Source organism: Myotis myotis, unplaced genomic scaffold, assembly GCF_014108235.1.
Source record: "Myotis myotis isolate mMyoMyo1 unplaced genomic scaffold, mMyoMyo1.p scaffold_m19_p_7, whole genome shotgun sequence".
NCBI lineage: Eukaryota > Metazoa > Chordata > Mammalia > Chiroptera > Vespertilionidae > Myotis > Myotis myotis.
Window position 1 is genome coordinate 84,122,866 of NW_023416379.1, and position 23,380 is coordinate 84,146,245.

A 23,380-nucleotide genomic window follows, 5' to 3' on the forward strand; every position below is an offset into this window, starting at 1 on the left:
AGGTTGTCTAATCTCTTAAATCTTAGTTCCCATGACTGAAACATTTCTAAAGATTTCAGGACTTCCCTAAGAAACAGTATATATGCAGAACACAGCACATGATGCTGTATTAAAGAAGAGAGAACTCAGTCACAGTGAGCTGAAGCAACTTAATCTAGAGTTCCCGTCTGTGTTTAAGGCAAAACAAGACCTAAAGTGCAGATCATCTGATTCCCAGTCAGCAATCTCTTCACCAGTCACTCCAGTCTTTTTCTGATGGCATAGAATGTCTCTCAGAATGGTATAAGAATATTTCAGAGCTTATGATGAAAACGGTTATTACTGTTCAGCACTGTTAATTTAGAATATATGATTGGTTGGAATTGTATGAACCCTATAATGTACCCTACCCATTCCTCTTCAAATGTATCTTGAATGCCACCTTACGTGCTTTTTGTTTATATCTTTCTCTTCAAGATAAAGTAGTGCCTAAATGTTCTACGGATCACTTCATCCCTCACCAACCCCGGCCAGCTTCAATCATCTTTTCTGTCTTTGATGAAGTTTCGGATTGATGGCTTTTCATTGGGTATATCTAGGATTCCAGTAAAGGGTTAAGACATGTCAAAGGCACTGTACCCATCCTGCCAGCCAGCATTTATGCAAAAGCATAGATTTAAGCACACATTGAAGTGAATCATTTGTCAAGCCTTTTTCATAACACTCACCTCCCTTGAGTTGTGGTTATGCTAAGCTAATACATGAGTAAATTAAATGCAACTATCTCAGTTTTGTTGGAGTTAGGATAATATTATTGGTTATTTACTAGTATTTGACTTAATGTTGTCCTCTTCTTATCCCCTGAAATAACTCCATGAAGGTAAAAGATATAAATTGCATTTTTTAAAATGCTGGTGAGTGTGATGGCAGAGAATTCTCACTCTTAAGTACATTCCAGGTAATGACAGATAAAAATCAGGTCTGGAAATCAATGTGATAGGTCCCATAAATGTAACAACTTTTTACTTCAACCACATACCGACTGATAGAAACAGCTACTTGCCACACAATATCCACCCTCTCCTTCTTCCTTGGTCACAAAACTCAGATATTGAACTGGAAATACTGCCACCCACAGAAAATGCCAAATTCCTCTTCTTATTTTGCAGCTAGGTTTGATCATATGACTGAGTTGTGGCCAGTGAAATGAATGCATAACTATTAAATTGAACTTCCTATTATTTTTCTTAAAATAGAAGGGTACGTCTGTTTTCTTTCTTTTTGTTTGTTTGTTTGTTAATCCACACCCGAGGATATTTTTTCACTGATTTTTAGAAAGAGTGGAAGGGACGGGGAGAGACAGAAACATTGATGTGAGAGAGATACATTGATTGGTTGTCTCCCGCACACACCCAGGGGCTGGGGTTCGAGCCTGCAACCTAGGTATGTGCCTTGATTGAAATCTAATCCAGGACCCTTCAGTCTATCCATGAGCCATACTGGCCGGGGCCATCTAGTTTCTTACATTTGATTGCTTTATGCAGATGTGGAGCTTTAAAAGCCATTCTGAATCATGAAGACAAGACAAAGGTCACATAATGTTATATGTCATATCTCAATTAAGGGGGGGTGGGGGCAGCGCACGAAATAATTAAATAAATAACTTTTAAAAATAGTGGCAGCAGGGAAGCAACAGCCTATAAATATCAGAGCAGGTGCTGGAGGAGACTGAGGCCCTCGTGACTTCAGCAAGTGGTTATGCCAAGCCTAAATAACTTGTCTCCAGACTTAATTTATATGAGGAAAAATAAACTTCTGTTTTGCTTAAGCAGCTGTAATTTGGGGTCATATTGTATGTAGCCAAAATATTTTAATTAGTAAAACCTGTAAATGAGCCTCCTAGGTTGATAAAATATAGGGTGACACAAAAAAGTATACACACACACTTTGAATAATTATAAAGGCAGCGTTTATTAAAATAGATTTCATTTTCAAAATTGAGCTATCAGCTGTTAAAGTGTATATGCACTGGGGGGTGGGAGGTGAGCACTATGTACTTCTAGAGAGTAATTAGTATCTTAGAGCAGACCTAGTCTGATGTAAAAACTGTTTTAGTTAGCAGTCACAAGTGGAAGACATTTGATAGTCCCAATCTACTTGCAGGGATTGGAGTCTGTTTTGCCTGGTGCTGGTAGAAATCTAGGTGCTCACATACAGTCTGTTTTTAGTTTATGCCACTACAATGAACTCATAAGTTATGAAACAGACTTTGTTTGTGCTGCATCGTGTAGTTGATCATTCTGAGCTGTCATGTGAACTCACCGTGTTTAACAGGTTAGGGAAGCTGTGGGATGGCTTGTCCTAGCCCTCTAACACGCTCTGTGTGGACTCTCACTGTCCGTTCCAAGGCTCCACTTGGGACAGGGATAAGCCCTTTAACATAGGACATTGATTCCCGCCCCCCCCCCGCCCTTGTTAATTCTTTCCCAGATAATTGATAAATTAAGGTTTTTAAATAATGAAGGAAAATTTTGTCATGCAGCCTATGATTTTCAAAGGACTATCATAACCAAAGGACAAGTGTTAATGTCTTAATGTATTTCAGCCTAAGTCTCATATTAATTTAAAGAGTTTTGTTTATCAAAATGTATAAACATCAGGAGGTTAAAGAAAGCATTTAGCTTTTATTAGTATGTTTCCTGTCTCTTAAAATCCAGAGGAAAATAAAAGAAAGGATTTGATTTTTTTTTTTTTTTTTTTTTTGTTAATCAAAATATCCATCCTGCTACTTAAGAAATTAAAATACTGTACTATAGAAAATAAGTACCATCCGGGTTGTGTGTTTTTCCACCTCCTCTAAAGAACACTATGCAAAGAGGGTATGCAAAGTATCAGGGCATGCTTAATTTCACTATACTTAGGGAATACCTGGTGTGGTACAGTAGTATGCTTATACAGTAGTTGTAGAAAATCATAGTTTATTTCATTATGTCATGAATGTACCAGGAGAGCATCAATATAAAGGAATTCTAGGATTATTTTTGTGCAATGAAGAATTTTGATTCATTATTTTGGCAAGGTCAAATTTTCATTACTGGCATGTGGGCTTTTATCATTCATTTCAATGTTGCTTATGTTTTCTTTTTTAATTTACCAGCAATATTGGAGCAATCTGGTTGTGAAACCTGTTGCCCCAGTGACCATCGGGGTTATTGGACTGGGCTGGCTGGCTAACTAAACTCTGCTCTTCCCACTTTCACCCTCACCTGCTCCTCCCAATGACCATCTTTGGAAGAAGATGGCCTTCCCAGACATATGAGAGCATGTTCATGTCACACTAATGTGCTCTCATGTAAAAGCTACAGACTAACAACAAACACACATTGTACATATTCTCAAAGTGTTTAGCCAATGTATATGTTCCCTTCGCATCATTTTCTTAATCATCAATGCCACTCATCACAAAAGAGTATCAAGTCTTCATTATAGCATGATTTTTTTTTATCTTCTACCAAGCTCGATATGCCTGTCTTCTGTCTGATACTCTCTTTAGACTGCATGATATTATGACCAGAGCATCATTTGGGATTAGACTGGCACACCTAAAATCACAGTTCTATCCCTCTTCTTGTTCACAGTATCCTTGTTACCTTAGACAAGTTACTTCATGTTTTTGAATCTCAGATTCCTTAATTGGATCAGTATCTTAGAACTGTTGGGAAGGATTTGTGATGATATATGTAATGTACCTAGCTCAATGCCCAACACTTGTCTTTAAGAAATAGTAGCTATCTTTAAAAATTACTCTTTATTAAATGTACAGTATGGCTGAATTCCAATAGATATACTACAAATGGAATTTAGTTTAGATACACTCATAACGACTACAATCAGAACTAGTCAAAGAAATTATAGCATATATGAGAGATCAAATTATTGGAATATCTATCTAACATTGACTGCTATCCCCTAATTTAAAAAAAAAAAAGGCTCAGAAAATGTAGTATTTATCTTCAGAAGGTACTATGTAAGATAATTCTCTAATATTTGTCCACTTATATCTTATTAAATAACTTAATCATGTTAGAATACATTTCTAAATCTTATTAAATCTGCATATAAGCTCAAAGTTTTACGATTTTGAGTTCTGTAAAAACTAAGCCTGTTTCTTATCTTCTACAGGTAGAAGTTTTTAGATTATTGCCAGTCTTATAGATCTCTAGAGCTTTAACATGAAGTATCAATCTAGTAAATTATTCAAGGCTGAGGAACCTTTTTTCTGCCCAGGGCCAGTTGGATATTTATAAGATAATTCACAATCCATACAGAATGATCAAGTTAGAAATGAGCCTGCTGTATTTGGTCAAGCATTTCATTAACTCGCCCCTGATGCCATGACAGGCCAGACCAAGTGATTTCTTGGGCCTTCTAAGACCCGCAAGCCAGACACTCCCCACCCCTGAATGAGCTCTTGGGGTAGTTCTACTTGGGTAAAATTTACTTGGGTTATTCTGTCTGTATCCACATAGAAATTTTTATATTTGAGTAAGGAGTTTTGTTACAGGAGTCCGTGATACAGTGGTTTGGGAGTAGTAATCTTAAATCTTTCTAGTAATACATCTTGCCCTGATGCAAAGCCACACCTGTACTAAACACACCTGACCCTGCTTGGCCTCTGAGATCAGAAGGATGAGGAGTGTTTGGGGTACTGAGGCTGGGTGAAGAGTACACAGGAACTCTCTATACTGCTTTTACAAATTTTCTATAAGTTAAAATAAGTTTTTAAAAACCACAAAGAGTCAGTGAGCTTCAGTTTCTTCATCTAAGGAATTGAGATAATAATAACAGCTGCTCTTTCTACCACACACAGTTGTTGAGAAGATCAACAAGGCAACATACATCAAACTCAAAAATTCTGTGCTGTGATTCTTCCTCACTTGACTTCACCCTTTTTACCACCTCTGATCTTCCCTTCTTCTCGCTGCCAAAGTTGTCCTCTGCTTCTTTAAAGTTTGTGTGGTTACTTTATTTAAGGTGAAGCACTGCCTCACAGCACCAAGTTACTGAAACAATTCTCCTTTCTTCATCTTTCTTTGTAATCCACTCCACACCCTCTGTGTCATGCCTTCATTAAGCCTTCTTACTTAAGAACTGGGCCTAATGGCTACTGACATTTAATCAAATAACAGTTAGAATACATTTACTCATGAGTAAAGGCTGATTAACATTTGGGCACTGACATCTGAGGAAGGGAATTTCATCATCAAATATCTTAACAGAAACCATTTTGTTAAATAACCATAATTACAGGTTTTGCATTTGTGATTCCAGGGGATTTTGCTATTCTGCATTCTTTGAAGCCCCAGAGGCTGCCCCAGTATTCAGGCTACTTTGAAAGACCCAGTTGAGGAGCAGCCAGGGTTTCTCTGCGAGATAAGTTTCCCCAGGTCTTTATCTTTCAAGGATTTTGAACCCACAATTATTTTCAAGATGATTTCTGTTTTTGTTTATTTTTAATTAGGTAGACTTTTAAAGATAAGAATTAAAAGTAGACATTAATTTTCTGAATGTGTAGACATTTCTGCTACTTCCTGTTAAGTATTGAGGAATTTGCATTTATTACATTTGAAGCAACACAATTAGGATAGCAGTTGTATCTCATTATTCTCTATTGTAGTCTCACTATAGTCATATTTGGTCAAGTCTGTTTCTGTTGTGTGTGTTGTTCAGCGATTAAACTTTGGCATACTCAGGAAATCGTGTTCTTTTGTTTTGTGATAACTCGTGCTTTCAGCTAGATCAGTCTCTGTAGCAGATTTCTATTGATGAACTTGCTCATTTCTGACTCATGAAAACAACTCAGCTAATCATGAGAAAAGAAACTTCAGCTTTAAAATGATTAAGAACATTCTCTTTGGGGGAACAAACAATTTCATTTGGTTTCTAATCTTAACTCACATGGTGTCCAGTTGTAAAAGCCTATTTTTCCTTCATAATATCTTCCCTTGAGGATTTTTCTAGACTGATGATTTCATTTCTTCACTGGTGTGTAATGTAATGGACTTCATTGTTCATCTTTTCATAGTGTCATCTTTCTTCTTGTTGAATTTTTAAAACATGTGTGATTCAGATTTACTGTTAAACATTTTTTGACATCTGCATCTTTTAGAGTTTGTTTACAGCTGTATTTTCCTGCAATTGGAAGTTTCTAAATGAATATCTTCTTAGTTAGAACACTTAAGGTTCAATATATGAAGAGCCAGTTTTTAAAATATTTTATAAACTGAGAGAGTGAAACTATCAACATACATTATAGGTAATGAAGACTATAACTGGCCATTGTAATCCTTCCTTGAGCCAGTATCTCTACAGCCCTAAACATTACTGGCAGCGCTATTGCACCTTTCACACAGGGGCAGGATTATGATTAGAGGTGAGAGCAGGTCTTACTATATTGGCTCAGGAGGGTTGAAAGTAGCAGCATTTGTCCGGGTCTATGTACGTGCTCCTTCGTACGTGCTCCACAGATAAGCCTGTCATTGTTGCAACAGACCACGATATCAGAAGCAAGGAGGGAGTTGATGAAATGATAGGGCATGATTACAGTTTAAAGATCACTCTGACTAAGGCGTGGGTATTAGTTGTTCCTTCAGTATCTCATGCTGTGCATCCCTCCTGTGAAATGGCCTCTGTTTTGAGACCAGATAAACAGGGAGGCAGGCAGTGCTGGTTCCTTGAAGGGCAGGCAGCATAGGACGCCGATGGTTTTCATGCTGTTCTACAGTTTTGGGTGTTTCATTGAGAAATACCTGTCAGAGGAGAAAGAAAATTGGAGGACTCGAATCCCCTCCCCTCACCTCCGTCAGAGTATCTCTGCTTTGGACACTTTCACTTATGAGGTCCACACAGTACAAAGAGCATAGACTTTGGAGTAAAACAGACCTGGTTTCAAGTTGAGCACACCTTACCTGCTTAGCAACCTTAGCCAAGTTACCTAATATATCTGAGCCAGAATTTCTTCATTTTAAAAATAGGAATCATTACCATTTGCAACAGCATGGATGGACCTGGAGAGCATTATGCTAAGTGTAATAAGCCAGTCAGAGAAAGATAAGTATCACATGATCTCACTCATTTATGGAATAGAATGTACAACATAAACTGATGAACAGAAACAGATTCAGAGACAGAGAAGCATCGATCAGACCGTCAAACCTCAGAGGGAAGGTAGGGGAGGGTGGGGGTAAGAGGGAGAGATCAACCAAAGGACTTGTATGCATGCATATAAGCCCAACCAATGGACACAGACAACAAGGGGGTGAGGGCATGAGTGGGGGGGAGGGGGACAGTGGGGGGTTAAGGACACATATGTAATACCTTAATCTATAAAGAAATTTAAAAAATAATAATAATAAAATAAAAAATAAATAAAAATAGGAATCATATCTGCAGTATTTCCCTGCAATTCAGTCCTGTCTGGAAGAATTAGAAGAGGTCATGTAACGGACCACGCATGGCATCTGGCACATAGGGTAGAGTTGCCCACTGTTAGTCCCTTGCCCTTTAGACTCATGGTTCTCATTGGGCGTGATTTTTGCCCCCAGGGAACATTTGGCAATGTTGAAGACAATTCTGGTTTTCACAACCCAGAGAATGGATAGAGAGTGACTTGGTGGGGAGCTGCTATTTTATATAAAGTGACCATAAAGCTTCTCTGAAAAAGTGATCTTTGAACAGAGCCCTGAAGGAAGTGAGGGGGTAAGACAGTGATGTGGGATTAAGATTCTGAACAGAGAGTGGAACGCAAAGATCTTAGGATAGGAAAGTGTTTAGCATTTTCATGCAACAGCAGGATAGGCCAGTGTGGCTGGAATGGAATGAGGGAGTGAAAGAAGATGACATCAGATTGAAAACTGGGCACCAAATTATATAAGGCTTCATAGGCCATTCTGAGTGAGGATGATGGGTTTTATTCTACATTCGAGGAGAAACTATTGAAGTTATATCATAAATGGTATGGTCCAGTTTTCTTTTCTTAAAAGATTACTCTGGCTGTTGTGCAGTGTTGGGTAGCAGAAGAGGACAAGTGGAGGCAGGAGGGTCCATTCGGAGATTATTCAGTTATCCAGGGGAGAGAGGGCCGTCATGGCCTGGACCAGATCAGAGGCAGTGAAGGTGGAAGGAGATGACTTGGTTTATTCCAGATATATTTTAAAGGTACAGCTGGTTGGACTTGCTTAGAGGGAATTAAATTGATGAAGTAATATAAGATGAAACTTATTTTCAAAGGAAAAAAAGCCCTTATGGAAAAACTCAGCAGGGCCCTCTCTTGCTGTGTGCAGAGCTCCATGCCTCCCTGGGGAGGATGGTGAGAGCCCTCCAGGCTGCACTGACAGGCTTCCCCTCAGCAGCATTTTATTTTAAAGGAGCCAGACCTTTCCTGTGCCTAAGTGAAGCCAACCTCCGCTCGGTATGCGCTTAGACTGCCTGAGAATGTGATCTTGGCTACATCAAGATGCAACGGTCTACAGTCTAACTCAAGAATAAAGAAAAAGTATGAACTGAATTTTGTGTAATAGTAGCTTCCTATACATATTTTTCAGGCAGTGTTGTGAGGCTTTACCCTAATGACCAAAATATTTAACTGTATCCTTGTATATTTGCTAGACTCTAAAGCCATCTCATCTCATCCGGATATGACATAAACAATGAGGATTTTTAGGAACGTCGTTCAGAATACCTCAAGAGCTTACACATATTAACCTAGCATGTTCACTTTTAGAGATACAGCCAAGTAAAAACCACAAGAACGGGTTACAGTGTCCTCAGTTAGGAAAATAAAAAAATATGTCAGTCTTCTATTACATTGAGAACTAGTTTGGGCAGAAATGCATATAGCTTTTCATATTATTTGCCAGCTTAGTTATTATAGAGCATGTTTACAGTTTTAGGAGAACATTAGTAAAAATTAGTACTAACACCACATGAAGATTGACAGCTAAACTCGGTACTGGGTTGTATGGTACTAGGTTATTGAAAAAAACACACGACACTTTTCTTAGCACACATTCTATCCCAGGACAGGAAATATTTTATTGCGTATAATTTCCCCCTCTACTAGTTTAATAAATCCATATTTAAAATTTTTAAACAGACATTATACAATTTTAAATGTATTTTTATTTTAATAAAAACTGTATTTTCCGTATGCAACCAATTTATCCTCACTCTTGATAGTTTAAAATATAGACAAAAGAAAAAACTCCTATAGTTACATTGATTAATATAGACCCAAAAATCCAAAATTTTGAAATAACTCAGTTATGAACTAATTTCACAAATATCCCTTTGTGTGTTTCTTAATCACTGATGCTTTGTACTTGCTGAGAATTACTCACTTATTTTTAGCATGAAATTCCTTTTAAATTCTTTGAATGTCCTCCTAGACTCCACAGTTATTTCTTTAGGAAACTTCATATGAGTACTCTAATACATTCTTAATACCTTAGACCAGTGGTAGGCAAACTCATTAGTCAACAGAGCCAAATATCAACAGTACAATGATTGAAATTTCTTTTGAGAGCCAAATTTTTTAAACTTAAACTATATAGGTAGGTACATTGTTATTAACTTAATTAGGGTACTCCTAAGGCTTAGGAAGAGCCACACTCAAGGGGCCAAAGAGCCACATGTGGCTCGCGAGCCGCAGTTTGCCGACCACGGCCTTAGACACACAAAATTGGTAAATTATAACAATCCCGGGGAGAACAAATTAGCACCAATGGAAACTTTTACTGTTTAGGCTACAAAATATGTTTATTCAATTATATAATTCAGAGAAAATTCTGGGACAAACTTAAACATTTGATTTGAAGATGACATCAGTCAGGATTCTTAGCTGACTCACTCAATATCGCAGTAACATATTCATATTGTCTCTCTGAACATCTACCCAAGCATGTGCTTTTCTCTGTGATTTCCTGCCTCTTGATTATTTTTGTGTGTGGACATTTATCTAATGACCTCTGTAAGTCAAGCAAAATTAATTCAAGGGGAAAGATTCTTTATTTAAAGTTATTTTCTGATTGTAATTCACTTAAGAAAAAAATTAAAACAGTACTGAAATGTGTAACTGCAAAAGTAAATTTCCTGGAACTACCCCCGGAGATAAATACTATTGAAAGTATAATGTAGATGCTTCTAAACATTTGCACACTCGTGTGTGGTGTGTCGGTGTATGTTTAAACATAAACTGGATCTAGGTGCCTACATTCTAATTAACAACTTGCTTTTTCCATTAATACATTCTTATAGGTATAATTTTTTAGGAGAGACAAAAGTAGCACACATAGAAAAGTGCATATAATGCTATCTAGAAGAACAAATATGTTTCAGAAGAGACAACTCATGTCACCTGGGACCTTCAGGGAAAACTGTCTAGAGGAGGTGGTACCTCTCCTGGAAGGGAAGGCATTAAATTGCCATGTGGGTGGGAAAGGAAATGGCCAGCACAGTCATGAAGGAGGGGCAGGGGGCAGCAATGAGGGATATGGCAATGGATGACAGAGAGAAAGCAAAGAATATGTCACCTTTTAGTGAGAATAATGTCTGCCTATCTAGAATGGGTCAGATGATGTCTGCATTTGTAGACCAAGCATTTGAACTTGAATTTGATGGTGAGATCCATTTGTTTCAGTTTATGATGCAGAGAGTGAGAATGGTGTGGGATTGGGGGGGGAAGGTCCTGCTGTGTGCCGAGGCCTTTTCTCTGTTTCTGTTTAACATTGTTGTGCCCAGGTGGGCTGGGAGCTTAAAAATATGGAAAGAACCAGCTAGGAACCTGTTGCAGCACTCCAGTCCCAAATGATGAGCTGGGCATTGGCATAACGGCAATGAAAGTCCACCGAATGTTTCAAGGGAGACTCACTTGACTCTTGAGTAAGGGAATCTTCAGTTACGAACTGACCGAGCAGCAGGACCAGTACCCTCCTGGGCACTGGGTTGCCTCTGCAACAATCTAGGTAAACCCTTTAACCTTCCTGCACCTCAGTTCTCTTCTTTACTGTGAGTTGGGGATAGGGTTTCTCAGTTTGTTCAGCGTTCTGTGATGTTCACTGATCTGCTGCCAATAGACCACAACATACATGAACACGCATGCCATGCCATAATTCACATGTTGCCAGGTTGCTGGCTGCCGCTGCCCACCGCTCCATCTGAAGTTTTCAAGTCCAGCAACCAGTTTCTGTCTAACATGAAGAAGCTGGTAGTTACATTGGCATTTTGCCTTTTTTGTGCAGAAAGGACTTTGCATTTCCAATGTAAGACTTCTAAGAGTAATCAAAATAAGATTTTTTAAAAAATCTGAGGTGGAAGTGAGAGCAGAGAAACTTTCATCTCAGTTTAAAGTTATGTTCTCTGATTCAGTATTGCTGAGGAAAGATAAATGTCATGTGTCATGAAAAGCTGCCAAGAGATATGCCAGCACAGAGCTTCTATAACCTTTCATACGCTTCACTGAAAGCCTGTGGAGGATGGAAATGAACTGCGTGCTGCGCAAGTCCTCCAGCCTGGGACGCAAGGACACAAACTGGTGCTGGCAGGGCAGACGCTGCCTGTCACGCTGAAAGGCTTATTCAAAGACACAACCAATTTCACATTAATTGAAATAAAAACTTTAAACCAAAAATTTAAATTAACAAATATATACTACGTGTCTGCGTGTTCAAGATTAAACAAACACACAAATTGTAGTAGGTACTGCCTCGTAGAGCTATTTGCTTCCCTGTTTTCATTTAGGTAGGGCCCCAAAACGAGTTCATCTGGCATGGCATTCGCCTTCTCAGTTTGTTTTACAATAACCAGAAAAGGCTGTAACTTCTTGGTAGTGAGATGAGTGAACAATTAACAACATAACTTATTCTGGTTTACATTTTTAAGAGCCATTCCAATTCATGTTAAAAATATTGTTGAGTGGCCGAAACCGGTTTGGCTCAGTGGATAGAGCGTCAGCCTGCGGACTGAAGGGTCCCAGGTTCGATTCCGGTCAAGGGCATGTACCTGGGTTGTGGGCACATCCCCAGTGGGAGATGTGCAGGAGGCAGCTGATCGATGTTTCTCTCTCATCGATGTTTCTAACTCTCTATCTCTCTCCCTTCCTCTCTGTAAAAAATCAATAAAATATATTAAAAAAAAAAATATTGCTGAGTGTTTAGAAAATTTTAGGAGTAATTCTTTCAAAAGTAATTTTTCTATGTCTGCCCCTATATGGTAATCCTTTGCCGTATGGTAACACTAGTGAAGTTCCATTTCAGAAAAACCTCTGAGCATATAGCACATTTTTGAGTGTTCAAGAGCACTGCTACTTTGGGTGGTGGGTACACGGCACAATATACAGATCTTATAACATAGAAACCCACACCTGAAACCTATATGTTGATGTTGACCAATGTCACCCCAATAAATTTAATTTTTAAAAAAAAAGAAAGAAAGAAAAAGAGCACTGCTGATGCTTAAAGAAGTCACGGAGTGGGTGGAGCTGACAGATGACAACTGGACTCGCAGATACGGGAGCTGACTAACCCAGCAGTGACCTTACATTCATGTGGCAGTCTGAGATCAGAAGAACATTGAGTAATTTGAGAATGTTCAGCATGAATAAACACTATGATAAACCTACTCTGATGATTCAGTGATATACCACAGACTAGGTTATTTAGGACCCAAGTTTGACTTTATGAACTGTATGCTTTAAATTAACTGTTTATCTTAAAGGTTATGATGTCGCTGTATGGAAAGAGTAGGCATTGTTATTCTGATCATGCTGCTTTACTAGGTTTGTGATTTTTACCTCTTGCATCTTTTCCAGAGATTTTTTTTACTGTGGCAGGAGTAAAACAGGACGGCCAGTGTGTGCTTCCGTGGGGATTAGAACAGGTCGTCTGCATAGAGCGGAGGGGAAGTGGAAATAGGACAACACAGAAAATAAAAGCCAAACTTATTTAATCGTTGGCCAGTGTCTTGATTTTTTATGGGTCTTTGGTTAAAAAGACTACCTACCCTCTCTGGAATTCATACAGTTTGATTACTGATATTACAGTTTCTGATTTTAGATCAGCCAACAAGAATTTATATGCATTTCTTTTGCCTCAGTCCGTCAGTCCATCTGCCCAGTCATTCAGCGAGCCAGCAAACATTGACCGAGGCCCAGTAAATCCAAGCTAAACATTGGCCAATGCTTGATTATAGAAGCAAAACATAGTTACTGTTTTTAAAGAACACAGAGTCCACGGAGGTTAGGTATTTCCTTTCTTCCCCAGGACTTAAGGTGATAGTGTAAGGCGGGAGGTAGTATAAGCAGATGCTGAATGGTGGTAATTCTTTCATAAGGCACATTGGTCTCTCTTTTTTGGTTATTTGAAACAATTCATGGGGAAGAGAGAGGTGTCGCCCTCATCATCCTCACATCCCAGGTTGTGTCTGATGTCACGTTGAGCTCACTGCACCACGCTCTGAGCAGTGTGCATGCTTTTCCAGGCCATGGCTCACATAGAAAATGGTAATGTTTTCATGCCCCACCAAGGTCAATGGACAAGGCAACTTTTAGCCAGATACCACCTCTGGGGTCCTGCACCCCTGCCTTTTATGGCTTCCAGAAGGTGGAAGAGAAACAGTGACTCCACACACCTGTGGCACCTTTGCAGCATCCAGTACACTGTCAGGTTCATCACAACCTGTGCACTCGGCACTCCCCGGGCTGTGCCTCCTTTGCTGAACCAGGGCCCCACTAATTTTATTTTCTCATGAATAGTTTGGGCATGTTAATTATAGGGCTACAGGACATGTTTAGTAACACAATGTATAGAGTTTACAGAATTCAAAAGAAAATTATTGGAGGTATAAAGTACTACAGGTTGGAGACAGCTTTTTATAATGAAACTAGGTGGCTCAGGAATCAGTAGGCCTAGACTTCTGAATTCTCCCTGGACCTCAATTTCCTTATCCTTAAAATGAGAGGATGGAACGAGGTGAAGGTTAAGCCACCCTCTAGCTCAGGGGTGGGCAAACTTTTTGACTCAAGGGCCACAATGGGTTCTTAAACTGGACCGGAGGGCCGGAACAAAAGCATGGATGGAGTGTTTGTGTGAACTAATATAAATTCAAACTAAACATCATTACATAAAAGGGTACAGTCTTTTTTTTTTTTTTTTTTTTTTTTTTTTAGTTTTATTCATTTCAAACGGGCCGGATCCGGCCTGCGGGCCGTAGTTTGCCCATGGCTGCATCTAGCTCTAACATGCCATCATTTTGTATGCCTATAAATCTTTGCTGTTGAGTCAACTGCTTTGCACTGTTTGCTGTGTGCTAGGCATTTAGTGAATGGTTCCATGCATGCCTGAGGGCCAGCTTCATGGCACTCCCGAGATCTAAGGTTACTGCTTAGGTGACAGAGGAATCAAAATCAAACTAAGATGCTGAATGAAGAAAAGAGAACAGACACTGAAGACAGTGTCGAGAAGGAATGAAGCTAGCTGTAATCGTTGAAAGGCTTTTAGTGTCTCTTAAATATAGTCAGATGATAGGCTTCGCGGCTCAGAATCTTCCAGCTGGCTACACACCTCAATTATAGCTGGCAGCCTGGCAGCCTTAACCTCTTAGGATAAGTACTCCCAACTCCCATTTCTAAAATGCTTACTGCTGGGACATCAGTGACCTAAGCATAGATGTAAAAGTCAAATCTTGATTATTCAACTTGGTGGAAGAAAATTTCATCTTAAGAATCCCATTCGGAACTTTGTCTTTTTCGTGCTTATCTAAGCCCTTTCTGTCCAGCATGTGTTGGGTGGATGGGGCTGCCTCGCTGGAAAGTAACAAAGAAGACAAATAGTAATGCTAGACAATCACTATTTAAAAGACTGGCCGCGTTATGGTGATAGCTATTTTCCCTGATTCAGACTAAAATGGTAGCACTTGTTCATTTGTGAATGTTTGTTTATTTACCATGTCAGATATTTTCTAGAAATTCAAACCTGAGAAGTTCCTGCTATAGTGAAACTCAGACAAACAGACAGACATGATAGAGTATTATCAGTCTTAGAAGTTTTAATAAGCACAATAGTAATTGATTTATGTTCAAAACACAAAAATTATCCCATCCTTACTTCCTGTTCCCCAGTAGCAAAAAATGTTGTTTCAGTTACATTTAAAAAGAACAAAACTAAGTCATGCATTCACATATCAAAAAATACTTCTAAGTACATAAAATTCACAAAGTATTGTACCCTTAAGGACCATGATGTTTCGTATCCACACACAAGGATGCATACAACACACACACACACACACACACACACACACACACACGTAATATTTACTTGATGTGCTCAGAAAGGATACTTGAACTATAGAGTAAATAAACAAAAGTCTTGGTTTGTGTCAGTGCATATATGTGTTTGTATGTGTGTGGGAGATTAGAAAGGAAAAAAAAGAGACGGAGGGAGGGAAGGAAGAGAAAGAAGGGAAAATGTACTCAGTGGTCTTAGAAGGAACCACAGTAGTTAGTAAATGTTAACTTGCCTCCCACCACCCCGTCTATATCTTTTCTGTATTGAGCTGAAACTAGTGTACCATTGCTCATCCCATCAACTGATATATCATTGGAGTTAAGTTGATCACTCCCCCCAATCAAATGAAATGAAAAACAGAATAATTTTAGTTTAAAAAATATAAAAATATCCACAGACATTGTAAGTGGTACTTATGTACTCCAACAACTATGATAAAGAAAACTTGCTGAAAGTCCTTCCAAAGCAGAAAAAAATTAAAATCTCAGGGAATTTTTTTTCTTTACTGGCCAGAAATTCATTCCAAGAAGTACCAGCCTGTCTCATTTCAAAATGCTTCCCTTGCCAAGGAAGCGGAAGCGGTCATATTCTTTCCCACCAAACTGTGGGTGAATTATAATTATCCTACCTCGTGTGGGACAATGAAGCAGCAAACATCTGCTCTACTGAATCAGAAACCCACGAGTGAAGCTATACCAAACTGTGAGTCATACCTGGACTCAGATGAAAGGATTTGTGTTGTGTTTACCTTTTTCTTTATTTTCTTTGCAATTTAAAATATGGATTTGTTAGCTCTGGCTCCATGTTCTAACTGAAGGGAAATCTATGGATCCCATTTGTTGACTCCTATTTAATATTTAAAAATCCCAGCTTTAGGGCAGATGGACCGTAATCATTAATAACAATTTTCCTATGTGACTGGTTATTGTCTTCTCACAGTTTTCTTTCTTTTCTTTCTTTCTTTTTTTTTTTTTTTAATTAAAGGATGGGACAGTTTAGAAAAGTTAGAAGCGCACAATCTGAGAAGTGAGGTCCTTTGGTTTCTTCTTCCACTATAATGACAATAACAGAGGAGTGGAAAATGGTATTTTAAACTTTATTTCCAAAAGAAACAAGCTTCAAAACGGTTACTTTTAATTTTATGTGTCATGGTATTTTGGGTAGTGCTAATCTATTCGCCAAGAGTAAGGCAAGGAACATGGAACTTCAGTTCTAAGTTTTAGCTGTGAAAACATATACAATAGTCTAGTTGCTTTCAAAGTGTTTTTGTGCTTTTTTATTTTTGTCTATTAGAGAGCAGAAAGACAAACTCGAATTATGGATTCAGCCCAATATGCAGAATTCTGTGAAAGTCGACAATTGAGTTTCTGTAAGTAAGCCTTTAACTTTACTTCATTATATGTTTAAGAGAGTGTGTGTTACAGATATAGCAAAGTATGACACAATCTGTTCCTTGGAAATTGGTGAATTTAATATATGCATAGTTATAACTGCTACAGAAACAGCCTCTGCATTGTTGAGGAGCCTATAAAAGGTTTTACCCCACTCTACTGTTTTGCAATTAATAGTAGTAAGAGATTTTAAAGGGTCTGAGTAATACACAGAGAGCTATGTTAATTATTCACATAGGTTTTAGTCAGAAAAATTCCTTTGTCTTAATATTCCCATTTTCATTTCAGTTCCTTAGTCATATTTACTCTAGTATTGCTGATTGTACTTGATCCATAATGGACTCCCTTGGTACAGTCATGACCTTTAAAAGCCCTTTATACATATTAATAGATACCAAATTTTCCATTTATTTACACATACTCATATTGCCACAGGACAGACCAATGAACTGTTAGCCAAATTCTTTATTCGTGCTCTTGTAATACTGACCTGGTGGTAAATTAGTGCTGTCCTGACAATGCACCCAGGCTTACTACAAGCACATTAAGGCTCGTGATAAATAGGGGGCTCAATTGTGTAGCAAAACATCCTCCCAGCAACCGTTCAGTGATGACTAAGACTCTTGGGGTAAAGGTCAAAGAGTAAGTGTGATGAAAAGTCCAGTTAAAAATCTGACAAAGTAGCACATGACCCTGGTTTGAGGGATTATACACACAATGGTGTCTTTAAACAAAGACCTACTGTGTGGTCACAATAACAACGTGTTTGATTTGGAAAAAGAAAATGAGAGCTTCATTTATAGATCATAAAGTGCAAATAAATGACACATTTCAAATAGTGCCGCATGTAAATGTCAGTAAAATATAGGAAAACATGTTTTGGAAGATTTTTCTCCTAACTAAATATACTTTGCAGTCTGACTAACAATTTGGCATCATACATCTGTGAAGCATTAAGTAAATGACACTTCAGATCATGGCAATTTCAGCAAATGAAAGGTTTTTGTATTGTAATTTTTAGGTTTAAAAATGGCATTCAAGTCTTTTATAAGTATAAATTTCCAGTTTATAAAGTAACATTTAGTGCTATTGAACTATTTTTTAAAATCATATTTTAAATTTAACTCACTTAAAGAAACAGAAGTGCTATTTTCACATTAAAACATATAGTCATTGAAGTGTTCTAATACACCTTTTATTTGATAATTAGAGTTTTAATAACTCCATTTTCTTGTTTGTAGCTCAATAATAAACTGTATCAGATTAAAAGTTAATATTTTTCCTTTCTTTACAAAATAATTATAGTATAAACATTATATTATGCTTATTTTTTTTTAATTTAAATAAGAGAGACTAGGGCCTTTAAAAATGTTTCTTTATATGTTACCCATGGGTGCTTCATTATGAAACCTTAGTGGGAGAATCTGTTTTATATGCCAAAGTGCTGTGGTTGGGAATGCTGAATCCAAGGGGGCCAGCAAATTCAGAGCTGATACCCACACTGGTCAGACTGTTGGGCTCTCTTCCTTCCTTCCCTTCTGATAAACTACTGAGATATAGGAACTGTGATAGATAGGTCCTCTTAAGCAGTTGGTCATAGCATTCATGAATTGGGACTACTGGTGTGTTTTATCTTTTTTTCTCTCTGTAAAAAAAAATTGTAATTGATGTTAGAGAGAGGAAGGGAAAGAAGGGCAAGGAGGGAAAGTGAGAGAGACAGAGAGAAAGAGAGGGAGAGAGAGAGAGAGAGAGAGAGAGAGAGAGAGATTGATGTGAGAGAGAAACATAAATCTGTTGCCTGTTGCCTGCAACACAGGTATGAGTCCTGACCGGGAATCAAACCTGCCACATTCTGGTGTACAGGACAGTGCTGCAGCCAACTGAGCCACACCGGCCAGGGCTACTGATGCATTTTAAGGTAACAAGTCTAGAACTTTATAGGCTGAGGTTAAGTTGTAGAATTGGGATACTGGTCAAATTCACTAGTCTTTTGTTTTATATTTATACTAGAGGCCCAGTGCACGAAATTCGTGCGGGGGGGGGGGTCCCCTCAGTGTGGCCTGTGCCCTCTCACAGTCTGGGAGCCCCGGGGGGATGTCCAACTGACGGCTTAGTGAGCCTAAGCCGTCAGTTGGACATCTTAGCATTGCCACAGAGGCGGGAGAGGCTCCCACCACTGCTGCTGTGCTCGCCAGCTGTGAGCCTGGCTTCTGGCTGAGCGGCTCTCCCGCTGTGGGAGCGCACTGACCAGCAGAGGGCAGCTCCTGCGTTGAGTGTCTGCCCCCTGGTTGTCAGCGCACAGCATAGTGACCGGTCATTCCACCATTCAGTCATTTACATATTAGCCTTTCATTATATAGGATACGCTGTAGATGAGGCCCCTTCGAACCATAAGAAATGCAAAAAATTCACTGTTAACTCATTCTGGAATTGTCCCCCACTTAAAATCAAATTGCCACCCTCCAGCCCGCCCCCCCCACCCCCCGGCCCGTGGGGCATGTGCTGCACCTTGGGAACCACTGTGCTTGACACTTTTCCTCTCTGAGCTTCATTTCTGCATACGCATATACCATGGGAATTGTAATCTCTTCTCCGCCTACCTCATTGGGTTGTCATGAGGAGGTTCTGAGCTAATAAACCTAGAAATGTTTCATCAAGTAAGTGATGTCTAAACGGGAAGGGATTGTTATTTTTAAGCCCACGGGTACCCTCGCAGGTAGCAGGTGCTGATTAGGGGAGGAGGGCATGATTGTTTCCTGGGACTGTAGCTATGGAAGCTTTGCAGATGGTTCCACAGGCCTCAGAGGGGCGGGCTCTGGCCAGCAGCCCTGTAGTGGTGGTCATCCCTGGAGGTGCTGGCTAGGGGAAGGGGGGAGTGCTAGGGGGGTGCTAGGGGGGTGGCAAGGCTGAAAGGGGAGTAACTGTCAAACCTCCCCACTTGACACCATTCTTTAAATTGTACATGGCCTTTTCACAGCTGTGTGTGCTCAGGGCGGGGCTCCAATCTCTTGGAGCAGGGCAGGGGCTGGGCCAGGGTGGGCCAGGTGGGCTAGGAGGGCGGATTTAGCCGCACCCCCGGCAAGGTTCAGTGCACTTCTGCTGCGGAGACAGCGCCACTGTTGTCAGGGAGGGGGGGTTTTGGGGGGGATGAGTCTGACCCTGAGGGGCCGCTTAGGCCTGCCTCTACCTGTGTCTGGAGTTGTAGGGAGGAGAGGCGTGCCTGGCCCCAGCAGAGGGGGCCCAGCAGCGGCAGGCCACAGGCCTCGGGTGCCTCGGGGCCCTGACGGGTTGTCGCAGGCGTGCTATTATTGTGGGTGCCCCTGGTAGGGGTGGCAGGGGAAGAGATTGGGAGTCAGAGATATGGGCTGCAGCTACCCCAAGGCTGGGTCTTGTCCTTGTCTGGTCAGCCTCCCCGTCCCCCCGGGGGTGCGGCGGCTGCAGTAGCGTGTCCGTGCAGGGGGATTGGAAGACCTCCCCGTGGCCACTTTCTCTTCCTTTTTAGCAGTCCAGGCTCCTGTCAAGCACACTCCTCAGACCCCTGGGAACTTGACTCCAGCTGCCCTGCCCCTCCATGGCTCCCTGCAGCCCCTGCCCCACTCAGCTCTCCCGGCCACCCTCCTGTCAGGAGGCTGCCAGGATGCCCTGCTGTGGGGCCACCGGGGAGTATGTGCTAAGCCTTAGCTAAGCCCCCGGCCTGCCGCGCGCGCAGCGGGCGGGCCCCCCTCTTTGCTCTTCTCTCGCCACGCTGGCCTTCGCTCGCTGCTCCTGCCTGGGGCCAGCTGGCTTCGCTCCTTCCCTTGGCACCTATGTATGCAAATTAACCGCCATCTTTGTTGGCAGTTAATTTGCATATCGCCCGGATTAGCCAATGGGAAGCGTAGCGGAGTTATGGTTAATTACCCTTTTTCTGTTTTATTAGATAGGATGTCAATAGTTGTTTCCCTTAGTCTTTTAGAGTCTGATATTAATTTTAATTAAAAAGCTTTAATTCAGTTATAATTTTATAAATCTTTTTCCAATCCCTTCCTTTCAACCTTTTGTTTAATTTGTGGATTTTATAAACAAATATCTAGGCTTTCTTTTTAGTCAATCTAAGGGTCTCTTTGTATTTTAATTGTTGAATTTAATTTAGATGTAATTATAATCCGGGTTTATATATGCTGTCTTGTTTTGTCTTTTAAATTTACTGTGCTTTTTAATTTACTTTTCTTCCTTTTCTTTGTTCTATTGGACCAATTGAGTTTTCTTCATTCCATTTTCCTTAACCAATTTGGATATTATGTATCCTATTCGATTATTTTAGTTGTCACCTTTAATATTTTAGTATACATCCCTGAGTTAAATTTTTTAAAGTTGATAAGTATGTAAACTTGCCTTCTCAGCCTTGTTAAAGCACTCATTGTTGTCTTAAAATGGCTTTATTTTCCCTTCATATTTATTGATTTTTCTTAATTTTTTTGAGAGAGAGGAAAGAAGAGGGATAGAGAGACAGAAATATCGATGCAAGAAAAACATCTATCAGCTGACTCCTGCACGCCCCCTACTGGGGATCGAGCCTGCAACCCAGGCATGTGCCCTGACTGGGAATCGAATTGATGATCTCTTGGTTCGTAGGTTGATAGTCAGACACTGAGCCACACCAGCTGAGCTTTTCCTCATATTGAAATGATAGTTTAGCTGGGTAGAAAATTGTAGACTAGTAGTTATTTGTTAAAACATGATTCCATTGTCTTGTAGCTTATATTATTGGTAAGAATTCTATCTACTTGTTCTATATTTTCCCAGTGGGAGAAACTAAGAGAATGGAGATATATTACCTCCAGGCCCTCTGGTATATGGGGAAATGTAAAGGCTGGCAATCCACAGCTGACCAATGAATATTTATAGAAGGAAAGAAAGAAAGAACTTCTACTATAAAAGATTCCAGGGAAAACCATGCCTTCTAAGGAAGACTGTTCTCAAAGAACTAAAATTTTTATGTGAAATTAATATATATGGTTGTCTAGCATGGGCTGAAAACCCCAGGTAGTATGAGAAAGCTAAGAATCCTAAGAACTTTCAACCTTTCAGGATTCTATTTAAATTGTTGATCAGTGTCCAGGGTTGTCCTTTCTCCTCAGATATTGAGAAGAGGAGTGAAGGAGAAGGAACTCATCCATTCTGATGCCCCCTCACTTCTTGATGGAAACAAACTATCATGACTCAGAGCATGTGTGCCTCCTTTTCTAGAACCAACAATACCCTGAGAGGGTCCATCTCTGAGCAGTTTTGCTCTGGGTGACAGGGAGGGAATTAGCTCAGGGCATCTTCACCTGCTGCTGGAATAGCAGTTACCCAAGTGGGTGTATGGGACCCCTGTGGCTTTTTTAGATGTATAAAAAGGTTTGCAGCCTACCCTTCTATTGAAGAAATATCTTTCATTCATTTGTTTGTTTATTTTTTAATTAATTTCTCCTAGAAATATTTACTGTGAGTCTACTAATGCCAGGCACTGTTCTGGGTGCTGGGATATAATGGTGGACACATGATTCTTGTCCCTGTATTCTCAATGCTTAAAATCTAGAGAGAAAGTTCTAATGCTGTTGCTTAGGTGAACAGATCTGATGGAATACTAAGAACTATTCTTTCTCTCACTTTTAAAATGAATTTTTTAGAGCATAGTCACAAGATATCTGTCTCTGTGTTTTGAACAGTCTGTCAGAGGGAGAAATGAATAAGGTACATTTTATTGATCTTGCCAAATTGCTGCCTGTTAACGTTAACTTCAGAAGTATTCCACATATGTTAAACAAGTGTTTGTGAGCTATTGCAGCTTACTAGTTAGATGGAATGTTGCATGTCAGAAAGCATTTGGAAGATTGGTTACTTTAGGGAGATAGCTTTAAGGGGGATTACCATAATTCTGCCACAGTTGACAACTTTGGATATGCGCTTCGATAGCAGGACTTAAGGTCTTCTGTGATTTATTTAGGAAAAAACTCTTCTGTATGTGGAATCCATGAAGACTGTATCTGTGAGGATCAAAACATCATGCTTTGAGTTACTGTTAAGTGTTTTATAGACCTGTGGGACCAGATTAATCAAAAGAGTAATTGTTGGGGTTTTTTAAAGACGATTATGTTAAAGACATGATAAAGTCTTCATTATCAATCTTTTCCCTCTAGGTTAATAGTTAAATTAGTAATATCTAATGAAGGCTCTGTATCTAGACTCTGCTTAGCACTGTGGCACTTCAGAGAGATTTTATGGAAGGTTCCCTTTATTGTTAGATATACTGAGATACCGACCCATGGTGTTTGCCCAAAGAGAACTTATAATACGGTTTGAGAAACTATTAGCAGACAGGAAAGGATAGCTGATAAGTGTTCAGTAAATGACTAGAGTGGGGAACTTTATCTTTGGTCAGTATGGGCAGGATTCATATGAATAAAGAGTGATAGGAGGGTAATCCATGGAGGGAAAGGAACAGGGTTGAGCACAGAGAGAAGATTATACTCAAGGCCAGGAGACATTTTCATAGGGAATAATATAAAGGCAGGTTGGATTAGTCCAGATGGTTTTGAGAGTCGGGTTTAAGAATTTGGACATCTTTGTAACAAGGAAAATGTAACCACAGTATTAGATCGGGCCAGGTATCAGTTTATTCTATTTAATTCTAAATTCGCTACC

General features: G+C 39.7%; 1 protein-coding gene across 7 annotated transcripts in view; it reads left to right on the forward strand.

Moving 5' to 3' along the window:
* SUPT3H (SPT3 homolog, SAGA and STAGA complex component) overlaps positions 1–23,380 on the forward strand; it is a 436,829-nt gene that overhangs the window by 315,841 nt on the left and 97,608 nt on the right. For all 7 annotated transcript variants that reach the window (XM_036316046.1, XM_036316045.1, XM_036316047.1 and 4 more), the window contains one exon: positions 16,614–16,689. In XM_036316046.1, coding sequence (XP_036171939.1) covers positions 16,614–16,689 — 76 coding nt within the window. The remainder of the gene's footprint in view (positions 1–16,613; positions 16,690–23,380) is intronic.